Source organism: Leucopleurus acutus (assembly GCF_964270905.1).
Source record: "Leucopleurus acutus genome assembly, chromosome: 9".
Classification (NCBI taxonomy): Eukaryota; Metazoa; Chordata; class Mammalia; order Artiodactyla; family Delphinidae; genus Leucopleurus; species Leucopleurus acutus.
This window is the reverse complement of record NC_139144.1, coordinates 83,708,311-83,721,374: the sequence shown is the minus strand read 5'-3', so window position 1 is coordinate 83,721,374 and position 13,064 is coordinate 83,708,311. Positions and strand designations below refer to the sequence as shown.

Below are 13,064 nucleotides of genomic sequence, written 5' to 3'. Positions count from 1 at the left end.
CAAATAAATGATACGTTATTCAGATATTTAGGGAAATGAGAAAACTAGTTAGGTAACATGTTAGGTTAAGTCATAGTCTATATTTGTTTCCCCAACGTGGTCCCCTTCTTTGGTTTCCCTTGATTTCCCTTCTTGGATATATTAAGATAATTAGAGCTCTTCTCTGAAAGCCTCATGACCCTGAAAACAGGACCCCTTCTACAGCCACCACTCCACTTTTCCTTTCCTCACCTATGATCTTCTCTAGACTCATCCCTGAAGAAGCACATAACAACATACTGGTACCAAACTAAGCCAGTAGAGTTTAACTGAGCTGTTCAAGTCCATCTTGGACTCTATGGAAGAGTAGCAAATAGATTGAAGTTATGTATTGCAAAATGCCAGAAAGCTGAATGCAGTGAAAAAAAATTATATATATATATATATATATGTGTGTGTGTGTGTGTGTGTGTGTGTGTGTGTATAACCTATACATTATGAGATTCTGTATATGGTTCAATATAACACAGGCATTAAGGATAAAACCCTACGCAAAAATGCCCTCTTCCTCTCGGATTCTGCCAGGAGGCTGTATCTCCTTTTCTCTGTACTTTTGACATGAAATACAGAAAAGATTGAGATGACTTTATCTGATTTAATTATTATAACAACTTATAGTCTTCACTAGATTCACAAACCTTCCCTTGCATCAAGAGTTCCAGATGAACACTGTCTACTCTAATGCCCCACATGCAGAACTATCCTTAGAAGATAAGTATTGATTAATTAAACCTATTGGCTTCAATTACTATCAGACTTCTTGGAATGACTGGCCAGGTCCTCTAGGAAGATGACCTTCAGCTCGTAAATATCAAATTTAGTTACTTGTAGAGAAAGAAGCCTTTTAAGAATTTCACAGACATTCCCCACATATTCACTCTTCTGCAAACATGAAATCTTGAGGAAGTGCAAGAGGAGGCACAATAAGGATGGGTTTTGGTATCAAATGGTTACAATCATCTCTGATTATAGATAAGCAATTGACTAATGGTGGGGCTATCTGGGCTCCTAGCAAAGGTTGTGCTGTAACTACTCTCAAAGGCATCAGTGTAGAATGCTTGTGATTTCAGGGCAGAATTTTATTTGTTTCTTCTGCCTTGAAATCATCAGTGCAGGAAGTTAAAACCTAATGTAGGATGCCAATGAACTACTTTTGGCCAGTGATACACTTTGAACACTGGTACTTCTCAGTATGACTCACCAGAGTCTATAGTTGTACTTGGTTTTTAGCAGCAATCCAGAAAACCTTATATAATATGGTTGCACATGGAAACAACCAAATGTACACTGAAATAAATACCAGTTATCCTGGACTCACCTCTGAAATGTGGTAAGGAAAAAAATTAATAAACTTTTTCCACCGCTTTAAAAAATAAGTTAGTTCCCTGAAGGGAAAATGTGCTGTATTGACAAAGACTAATCCCATGCTATAGAAGTAAGTCTCATACATTTTGTCTTCCTTTTATTATTTTCTGTTGCTGTTGAAATGGGAATTTCATAGCATGTGTACGTTTCCCTCTTTTCTCTGAAAATAAGAATGAAAGATTACAAATGTGAAGGCTGTATGATGGCTATGCCTGTAATATTTTGGAGGAGTTGAATGCTCACCTTTGGAAGGTAAAAGAAAGTTAAGAAGGTGAATCAAGATAAAGTCAGTTATGACCTCAAAGAAGGTTAAATTGTACTTCGGGGATTTTACTGTACTATTCATCTTTTACAGGAGTGGTTTGGGTTGAATAAATTAGGCTCAGATAAAGTGATTACAGTTTACACATTCAGGAGAGACAGAGTAGGAAATCCTCACACATCCTTCTGCAATCCCACTCCTCGTAACAGTTGTTAACCTTTGTTCACTTAAGGACTAGCTACAATGCACCCCTTGTGTGCTTGTTCCCTTTACCAAATGCACCAGTGGTTTGAATGGAAAAGTCTTCCAAAATCACAAACTCTCTAAAACTACCAAAAACTTGAAGAGCTTAAATGCAATATTTTTCTTCTAAAAGTGTGTCTTATGTCTTTAGAAGTATAATTGAATATTGGAAAGCTTTTGCCATTCAACTCTCTGTAACTAGTACCTTGCCTCCTCAGATTTAAAATACCTCCTTTCAAAACCGGTAGAGCCTATTCTCAATCAAACCAGGACTAGTTAATCCACTGGAACAGTGTCCATGTTGCCGCATCCTCATACTTTCTGTTACCAGACTTTTGATAAATCACCATTACCACAATGACTTGACAATGACGTACAGGACAGTGTTTTGTAAACTATAAACCACTATATAAAGGTAAATGTATCATTGCTCCCAAGAAAATATAGATTGGTTTGTGAGTAACAAAAAAGAAGACAAAATTCAAAACCTGTTTTTTTAGCATCCCCTTTTTTAAAGATTTTTTTTTTGATGTGGACCATTTTTTTTAAAGTCTTTATCGAATTTGTTACAATATTGCTTCTGTTTTATGTTTTGGTTTTTTGGCCGCGAGGCATGTGGGATCTTAGCTCCCCGACCAGAGATCCAACCCACACTCCCTGCATTGGAAGGCGAAGTCTTAACCACTGGACCGCCAGGGAAGTCCCTCCCTTTTTTTAATATGTGGAGGATTTTGATAATTATGGCTACTATGCTACATTCAGGATTTTTTTTCTGACCAATTAACTGTATTTATGATATGCATGCAATGTTTTTCTTTCATAGCTATGGAGTTCTACAAGTCCATCATTCTTAGAAATTTCATCTTAAAGATAACTTGTTAATGCCAGAAATTCTGATCACATATTTAAGGAAAGCTTCTAATGGTACACAGAATAAATAAAAGCAATGTGAAGCTAGAAGGGAGACTAAATGACTCCATGTTAATGACTGAATTTGCAGAATACTACATTTCACACATAAAAAGGTCAAGTGTTGTTTCATACAAGTGTGGAAAGAGAGTTAGAAACAAAGTTAGTATATATGAATTTTATCAACGGTACCCAATTAACGAATGCTGTAACACGGTATTCCTTAAGCTCTTTTCATGCATAATTCATGAAAACAGCTGCTTCTGGAGGTAGATCTCCTTTCTCTAGCTTATGAACACAGTGTGGTGTGCACAGGAAATTCATTGTTGCTGTATTCAAGCCTGATTTTCACATAAGCATATTCATCAGCAGAAGTATTACATTAGCTTATATGTACATCTCTGATCCCTTTTGTTCTGTAACACTTCTGGGATAAAGGTAAAAGTATCACTGCTGCCATGAAAATATGCAGACATACCTCGTTCTACTGTGCTTCACTCTACTGCATTTCCCAGATACTGCATTTTTTTCAAAAGTGAGCATTTCTGGCAACCCTGAATTGTCAGATGATGGTTAGCATTTTTTAGCAATAAAGTATTTTTGTCTAATTTACGTATGTACATTGTGTTTTTAGACATAATGCTATCACACACTTAGACTACTGGATAGTGTTGACATAACTTTTATATGCACTGAGAAACAAAAAAATTTCATGTGACTTGCTTTATTGTGATATTCACTGTATTGCAATGGTCTGGAACCTAACCCACAAAATCTAGATTGGTCTGTGATTAATAGAAAAGATGAGACTTAAAATTCAAAAATTCTATTATTTTAGCATCCATCTTTCTTTCTTCTTGGAAGAAAAAAAGAAAAGGGAAGATTCTTGCAAGATATCTGCCATTCACATCGTTTCAGTGTTGACTAAATTATGTTTCCAAAGCCTTACATCCTTTTTCTAATCAGAAAAATTAAGATTACTTTCTTTTTGTAAATTATAGTCTTAGTTCTCAATAGAATTCTACATCTTTTTCCCTGGAGGTTACTTGTAAGAGTTCAAACAATGAAATAATTTCTAAAGAGCTTTAGAGTCTTGAAGTTGGAATGATCCTTGAAGATTAACATCTGAATATCATCTTTGTTAAGGTCTTTAGGCTCTTGTTCCTCTGTTACAACCATAATTTTTCTTTCTAGCTATCTGCAAATTTGGTAGATATTTCTCACATTTTTAGTTACTGTTAAATATACTGAATAGGGCAGGAAGTTGAGCAATCTTTTAAAGGGTCGTTTTTCTAACTCATAATTTTTCTCCATCTTGTCTACAAAGATCATATGAAAGTCTTTCAAAAGCATAGTTGAAGCACAGATTTCATTTTCTTAGAATATATTTAGAGGCATATGAGAGCATTATATAAATTAGAAATAAAAAATTAAAAAATAAAGACCATAAAAATCACTGTGTTTCACTTCACACCAAACCAAAGGTAACAGACACCCTACCTTTTAGAAGCATAAATAGAAAAGTAGCATTCCATATGGACTCTCTAAGACAACAGCCATTCCCCACAAATCTACTGTGCCTCCGTCCTCACAAAAACACAATGTTGTGGATTGTGGACCAGTGATGAAGCTGAGGCCCCATAACCTGGTTCAGTGACTTTTTTTCACTCATTTTGTAGAGAAGAGAATGCAATTTAAAACCAAGTCTATTGGTGTATAACAGAAACTAACACAGTAGTGTGAAGCAATTGTACTCCAATAAAGATCTATTAAAAAAAAAAAGTCTAAGATCTACTTCCTTCCACTGTCCCTCAATAATAACCTAATGTGAGCAACATAGAAAGATAAGCAGATATGACCCACCTGTTTTTGGCATGAATCTCATAATATTCAATGAAATAAAAAACAGCAAAACCCTCTACAGCTAGCACTTCCTGGGCTCCCTGTATTAATTTTAGTGACTGTGGACTTTGTCTGATCCTGGTCTCTGGTAAGAACTTGTCTGGTCAATTACAAGTATTCATGTACACTACAATGGAATGAGTCTAACTGCCAATTATTTCGGAGAAGAAACTTTACAATTTCCTTATTCAATGTTCAAAAGTAAATTATTCTCTAAAAATCTGTTTCACCATGAATTGGATTTATATAGTGAAATACATACGTTTTGCACTTTTTCTTCTTTCTTCTTATGATTTTTCATTCCAGAGTTCCACTGAAAAAAATTTTAAAACAGATTTATTCCATCACATCTTTCAAAAATGCAAAGTAATTATTTGGATTTAGATTTGTATTTCTGGAAATTTAAGTATGAATATACTTAAACTTAGAATATTTTCTAAGTTTAGACTTAGAAATATTTAGAATTAGAATATTTAGACTTAGAATAGCCTTAGAATATTTTCTTGTTCATGCTTTTCTAATAATCTTACAATAATGGGTTTAGTTCATGATAAGTTCCTTCTTTGAGTCTTTATTTATTTTTTAAACATCTCCATTTGTATCCTTTGGATGAAACCAGACCATAAATATGTGTTGGCAATACACATTGATATTGTACTGTGTTCACTTCTAGAGTCTAAAAGTACTATTTTTAAATGGAAGATATATTCATTCTCAAAGCATGACTAATTATAATGACTAACCCTTTCTTGGTCATCAAATCAGACTCAAAGAATTGAGGTCTTTAACGTGGGTTGTAAGAAAAAATTCTTTTTTCATTTTGCAGGATAGAGAATTTCATCTGTTCTTTCATTTTTTATATTGTAAATCTGTTAGTCAAAATGCACATTTAAATTGAATTTCACCTAAATATATTAAAGACCAGGGCATTCACATTTTTAGTTTTCTGCCAATGTCTACACTATAAATGAGACTAGTGGTTTTATAGATTAAAAATTCTGCTGCATTTTTATTTCTACAATTGTTGAAATCCTACTACACTGTTTAAAATAATAAGTAACAGGTTGTAAAGACCACATATCATAAAAAGTCATTGCAATATTTGAATTTTAAAATCATTTTAACAAACTAATTTATTATTCTGTACTATAATTTGTCTTAATTTGTCTTAACAGCTTCCTCTACCAAGACGACATATGTCAGCTACAGCAATCATTCAATCTGAAACAGGGAAATGATACAATATGAAGAAATGTGGTATGCGATCTTAAACAATGAACGTGACACCACCAACACTCACTCCTGGAGATCTCTGTAGACTACAGTCAATCAAATCAATAGTCAATCTTGTAAGGAACAAGAAGTAGCCACAAGCCAAAAGTATCAATAACAGGCAGTGAAGAAACCCATTTTATATAATACAACCAATGAGTGTCAAGCTAAAGTATTGCTTACTCATGAGCAGTTAAAAAAAAAAAATCACAAAAGGAAAACTAATGTTAGCCTGTGGAAAAAAAAATGCTGTTGAAATAAACCATGTCTGATGTTATTCTTGTAAGTATTTTTCTGTGATTGTGAGAACTCCCGTTCCTGTCCCACATTGTTCAACTTGTATAAGACAATGAGTCTGTTTCTTGTAATGGCTGACCAGATTGAAGCCCTGGGTTGTGCTAAAAAATAAATGCAATGGTTGACGCATGCAATTTTTTATACAAATAATTTATTTCTAATAATAAAGGAATGTTTTGCAAATGTTGAGAGTTGTTTCGTTCCAGTTTTAAAGCCAGGGAAAACTCTTTCCAGTTGGCACTGCTGCTGTTATTTAACTGCTGCTGTAAAAGCCCTGGTGTGCCAAGAAACTACTATTTCCTCGAGGAATGTCTTTTTGTACGTTTGCGTGTATGTGAAGAACACGGTCTTTCATTTCTCTATGAAAATATTATTTGTGTAAGATTTTTGTGAATATTTCAAGATTTATGTGGTAGCTTTTCACAGTAATTGCTTCTTTTATGAAGAATCAAGCAGTAGCTTGAGGTCAATTGCTTCAGGTATCGTAATTAACAAGTGATGAGTTAAACTTGGGAGAATGTAATCTGAAAATCACCATCTAAAAGTATATCCAAGTGTCACTGAAATTCTCCATTTTCTAAGCTAAACATTTGCAAAAAGAAATATTCCAAGGTGTGTAATACTAACTTTTTCTCACCTGGGCCTAGTATGCACTGAAAGCAGTGAAGTAACGGGCCTTACCCAATGCATTCCTTAAAGCACAGAATTAGCCTATTTATTCCCTTGGCATCACTAAAGAAACCACAGTCCAGATAACATGTCAGAGCTTTCTTATTTTCCCAATGAAAACATTCATTGGTTCATAGAACAGTATCATTAAAGAGAGAGAAAACAGGGAGCCTGTGTCATGCTAATAAACCACACTAGGATGGGTAAGAGGAGCCTGTTAAAGGCTTTCAAATCTGCTCCCATTTTCGTCCTGGGCGCCTCCATTCTACACCGTCCCAGACATCCATCAAGTCAGTGGTTCTCTACAATCATTTTGTTAGTAAATGTTCTCTCTGCTGAGTTAGCTTGGACAGCTCATTGCATCCCTTATAGATACAAAGAGCTGTCTGTGCTCTGTAGCTTCAACCCAGATATTGACAGTCACTTTATTTAACACAGAGTTGAAGTAGCATAGCTTAGGCTCCTTCAGCATAGAGCAGCATTTCCTAGATACCAACCCAGACAGAGAGCTACATACAGAAGGAAATAGGTACTTATTGGCCTCTTGTTGAGTTTCTCCTAATAGTTATTTGTTGTTTGTAGATAATATTTAAATCAAGAGTGAGAGTATTGTTTTCAAGTTTTCAGATTATCTGAATTACTGATGAATACAATCCTGTAATCAGGATCATAAACCCACCTCTAGGTGTGCCTTTCTAGATAAGACCTAGTTTAAAACGAAGGAAACTCATTACTGCACATTTAGTATATTTTATTGTGCCATGTAGCTCAGTACCAATAGCCATACCAAGAAAAGTAATTATAATTGTATTTTAATTTTTAAACTGACAGTTCTCTTTGTATTGGAGATTATTAGTCATCTTAAAGATTTTTTTTAAACTTGTAAGTATATACATGTTTGCTTGAGAAAAATGCTTGAATTTTACAAGCCTTGCATTTCATTCAGAGAGAAATTCAAGTACATATTCATATTTTCATTTACTAATTGACTTTAGTCAGGGTAAGTGGATACAACAGGGTGATTATGGGAGCAAAGCTGGCTTTCAGGCCAAAGGTGGGTTATTATTATTATTACTTTTTCTTCTAAGGCTTTAGGAAGAAAAATAAAATATTAAGCAAAATTCATGACGTTTCAAAATTGTTCTTCCTATTACAAACTTACCAATGGGTTTTCTTTCCTAAGTACTTTTATAAATAATTGATAATTATTTGGTGTTCTACAAAATCTTTTTAACTCATAATAGAGTTGAATAATAGTCCTCATAGATTTACATATGCCAATCATCCTTTATAACATTATCTCAGTGGGAGATTTTCTTGATGAAACTGTCACCTTCCCCAGGCAGTGGGAGGATAAATTCCCTCAACCTCTTACAGTAGGAGCTGCAGCATTCTGACCTCCGCTGTGGTTATTTTCTCAGGGATTTTGCTGAGGGTTCAGGAGATAGTTATACATGCTGGGACAGTGTGGGGAGGCATCCTGTAAGGAGAAGGATTTAGCATGTGCCAGTAGTGGTTCGTAAGTCCCATGCTTTAAAACTAACTGCTGTGTACTGTAGATAAGCAAATGCGAAGTTGCAGGGAAAAAATATAGTATTATAGTCTTTAGAATCGACCTTGTGTTTTATTCTGGCCAAGAAATGTCACATCTAATCTCAGCATGCCAGAGGGAATACTAAAAATGTAGCCTAAGGTAATGTTCAGCAAATGCCACTAGTAGACAATAAGCGATATATCAGTGTGACCTTGGGCCAACCAAATCTGACCTCAATTTTTTAAAAAAATTAGCTTATGCTAGCTAATATCTAAAGGCACCTAAATCCACGATGGTTGATCTGGCACAAACTCATTTTATTTTTAAGGAAAACTAATCATAAATGTAAGCTTGAGGGAAGACCGTTGGAACATGAATAGGAACTAAATGATTAAGCTTTATTTTTAGTGTTTATCAGAAACTTTTACAGAAAATTTAACGTTTCAGATGAACAGGATTTTACTTTTCTAACTCGAATTAAATACCATGTTACAGGAAATCTCACTAAGAACAGAAGTTTGTGTCACCTTATTTTCTTCCCCTTTGACTCTATATTCTCTATTATTTACCAATGACAGTGAAGAAAGAATATCATCAATTTTCTACATTATGTTAGCCAACACTGATATTTTATTTATTTATTTTTATTTTTTTGAGCCTGTCTTTTTTTTTTTTACATTTTTATTGGAGTATACTTGCTTTACAATGGTGTGTTAGTTTCTGCTTTATAACAAACTGAATCAGCTATACATATACATATATCCCCATATTCCCTCCCTCTTGCGTCTCCCTCCCACCCTCCCTATCCCACCCCTCTAGGTGGTCACAAAGCACCGAGCTGATCTCCCTGTGCTATGCGGCTGCTTCCTACTAGCTATTTTACATTTGGTAGTGTATATATGTCAATGCTACTCTCTCACTTTGTCCCAGCTTACCCTTCCCCCTCCCCGTGTCCTCAAGTCCATTATCTATGTCTGCGTCTTTATTCCTGTCCTGCCCCTAGGTTCATCTGAACCAATTTTTTTTTTTTTTTTAGATTCCATATATATGTGTTACCATATGGTATTTGCTTTTCTCTTTCTGACTTACTTCACTTTGTATGACAGACTCTAGGTCCATACACCTCACTACAAATAACTCAATTTCGTTTCTTTATGCCTGAATAATATTTCATTGTATATATGTGCCACATCTTCTTTACCCATTTGTCTGTCAATGGACCCTTAGATTGCTACCATGTCCTGGCTATTGTAAATAGGGCTGCAATGAACATTGTGGTACATGACTCTTTTTGAATTATGGTTCAAAAAGAACCATAATGTTTCATAATATGGTTCATAATATGGTTCAAATCCCACTACTGGGTATATGCCCGGTAGTGGGATTGCTGGGCTGTATGGTAGTTCTATTTTTAGTTTTTTAAGGAACCTCCATACTGTTCTCCATAGTGGCTGTATCAATTTACATTCCCACCAACAGTGCAAGAGGGTTCCCTTTTCTCCACACCCTCTCCAGCATTTACTGTTTGTAGATTTTTTGACGACGGCCATTCTGACTGGTGTGAGGTGATCCTCATCATAGTTTTGATTTGCATTTCTCTAATGACTAGTGATGCTGAGCATCCTTTCATGTGTTTGTTGGCAATGTGTACTGATATTTTATTTATTCAGCAAGTGGATGAAATGACATTCTTAAACTCTATTATGCAACCTTACCAATTTCTCTCATTTCATTTATTTAATGTCAGTGTTTCATCTATCTTTTACAATAAAATTGCTAAAAATAACAATAAGGTTGCATGAAAGGATGAATAAGAAATAATACCAAATTATAGAACATTCTAATCATACAAAATAATGTTTAGAAATGCTTCTTTTTTCTTTTATTATGGTTCTCCTTTAATGGAGATATGAATAATGAAGAAACACTTGGCTTTAGCTAGAAGAAAAGATTTCCTTAAGAAAAAATGAAGCCTATGAATGTTCAGAAACTTGCTGTCATTCTTGGAAAGTGTCATATTATAGTAGCAAAAAGAAGAACAATTATTGTTTAAAAATAACTATTGTCTATGTTCTATTTCAGTTTTTTCCTTACAAAAAAATTTTTGTAGCATAACTTTTAATGACATTATGACTTATGGGTGCCATTATTTTTTATTTAATTTAACCCTTCATTGGGACATTCAGAATATTTTTCTCTCTGTTGAACTCAGTGTATTATAAATGTAAAGCCTTGTACTATATTTTGGCTACTTTCAGAGTGATAAGGATAGAGGAAAAGAAATTTGACCTATTAAATATTTTTATAATTGTGTGATGCCTTATTAAGTAGTTTTAGCAAAGCTAACTTTCACAAATAACTTGTTACAAAGTCATGAAGGCCAAGCATGGATTGGGACCTATTAAAAAATAAGAATCGGCCATGTAATGACTTGGATAGCAGGTAGGGGTGATGTGGTCATAGAAAACAGGAAAGGCGAATCATCCATGTGATGTATCAGATTTTGAAGTAAGCATATAAGATTATTTACCAGTGAACTAAGTTTCATTAGGTAAGTTCACTAGAACATAGGATGATCTTGAGAGCTAATGAAAATGATCAGAATGTTAAAGTATCATTCTGAAAGAGTTAAAAATATTGATACAACTTTCATAAAGAGGTAAAATGAAAAAGTCAAGGATTTTATTCAATCCATTTATTAATTAGGGAACCAGTAAGATGTTAAAACTAGCACAAAGAGCAGTTGAGGAGCTAATGATGTATATAATATATTCAATATATAAATAAATATGGGGATAAATCAGAGGATTAGATATAAAACTAGTTTAGTGTCTTAAGGTGTAATAAACAGTAAACTTAGAGGTTATCCCTTCCACTGGACAGACATTATTTGAAACTACTGGATAAAGTTCGACAAATTAACCCCTGTATCTACAGAGCTATAAAATAACCATGTTGATAGAAATTCAAATGTAGCACTGTGCTGGAAAAAAAAAAAAATCACCATTTTTGCCTATTTCCATGTTTTGGATAATTTTTCTAAGTTATATTTTATTGTTTTCTTTCCCCTAATGTCAAGCACTGCATTTGCAGTATCTGAATAATAAACATCACAAATGCGCTTAAAATCATACTAAGATAATCCAAGTTAATAATAGAAGAGCTCTGGGATGGGACTGTATTTTAATTATTCTGTCCTATCTTTATTCTTTACTGTGTGTGCAATTCAGAGGCTGGATTGAATAAGACAATACGGAGGATAGATGTGAATAAGTGTGTAGCTGCCTTCTGCTAACAGTTCCTTATCTGGCAGTTCCACAAATAATCTGTGAAAGCCTGACTTCTTCCTTTTGTCCCATAGGTATTGTCATCTCTAGGGGGTATTTCGTCTCCCTTTTTTTGTAGTATATTACACTAAAAGGGCAAATTAGTTTTTCAAGAGCATCCCCGAAGATGACAAACCATGGATAATTTATCCCATATCCATGCACATCTTCTAGTTGTCCTTGGCTATTAACCCTTGCCCACCCCAACAAGGCTTTTTCTCAGATCCTGCCACTGGCATCTTCCAGGCAAGAGAATCAAGAATGAGTTCTTCCCTGTCAAAGGGCTGCAGTTGGCAAGGGGAGAGGTATGATGAATAGAGCTCTGCTTTTCTACAAATATCCTAGAATTTATGAATGCCCATGTACCCCCTCACTTCAATTTTCTGAATGGCATACTAGTAGCATTGGAGCTCAATAAGAATCTTCACTAATCTGGAAGAAGGAAGAAAAAGCACCCTGTAGGAAGCAAAATTATAAAATAGATGAGACATGGTTTCTGTACTTATTGTTTTTCTCATCATGTTCTTGAACTTCTCTGTACCTCCTGAAGATGTCATCCGGTTGACTGATAGCCTCTACATACATTCTAGGTATTCAGAGGTCCTCTTTTCCCATTTTCCATTTTTGGACCCACTAATACTTTGCCATGCTCCAATGCCTCAATCCCAAATTACTTTTCGATGTCAAAGTTGTCCCCATCCCCAATACAGATATCAAATAGGCATATCAAAGGTCCCTAGGGAAGCTACTACAGTTGGATTTTAAGTAAGAAAACATATATTTAAGATAGTTTAATTATTCACTTTATTTAGAATATTTACTGAGGACCAGCTACGTAGCAGATGTTGTAGGCGCTGAGAATATAACAGTGGACAAAAACGACGACAGCAACAAAAAACCAACCCTGGTCCCCAAGGCATTTATATTTCTGTGTGAGAGATAAATAATAAACAAGATAAATGTGTAAATATAGAGTATGTAAGATAGTGATAAATAGTGATGAGAAAAATAAATAAATCAGAGAAAATGGATAGGAAATAGGTTAAGAAGTAACATTTGTAGAGTACAGGGTTGAAATTTTAGGTAGGGTAACTAGGGAAGATGACATTTGATTAAGAGCCTGAAGAAAAGGAGGGATTGATCTATACAATGTCTTTGGGAAGAGAATTCTAAGGCAGAGGGAACAGGAAGGAGACAGATCCTGAGGCATGAGCATATCTAGAGCAGGGTAAGGTAAAGGGGAGGA

The 13,064-nt window shown here is 34.6% G+C and overlaps 1 protein-coding gene across 4 annotated transcripts in view; it reads left to right on the top strand.

Moving 5' to 3' along the window:
* Positions 1–5,945, top strand: part of GRM8 (glutamate metabotropic receptor 8) — a gene marked incomplete at both ends in the record, with an annotated part of 749,142 nt that extends 743,197 nt beyond the window's left edge. For all 4 annotated transcript variants that reach the window (XM_082847030.1, XM_082847028.1, XM_082847031.1 and 1 more), the window contains one exon: positions 5,896–5,945. In XM_082847030.1, the coding sequence (XP_082703156.1) occupies positions 5,896–5,945 (50 nt within the window). The remainder of the gene's footprint in view (positions 1–5,895) is intronic.
* Positions 5,946–13,064: the final 7,119 nt, after the last annotated feature.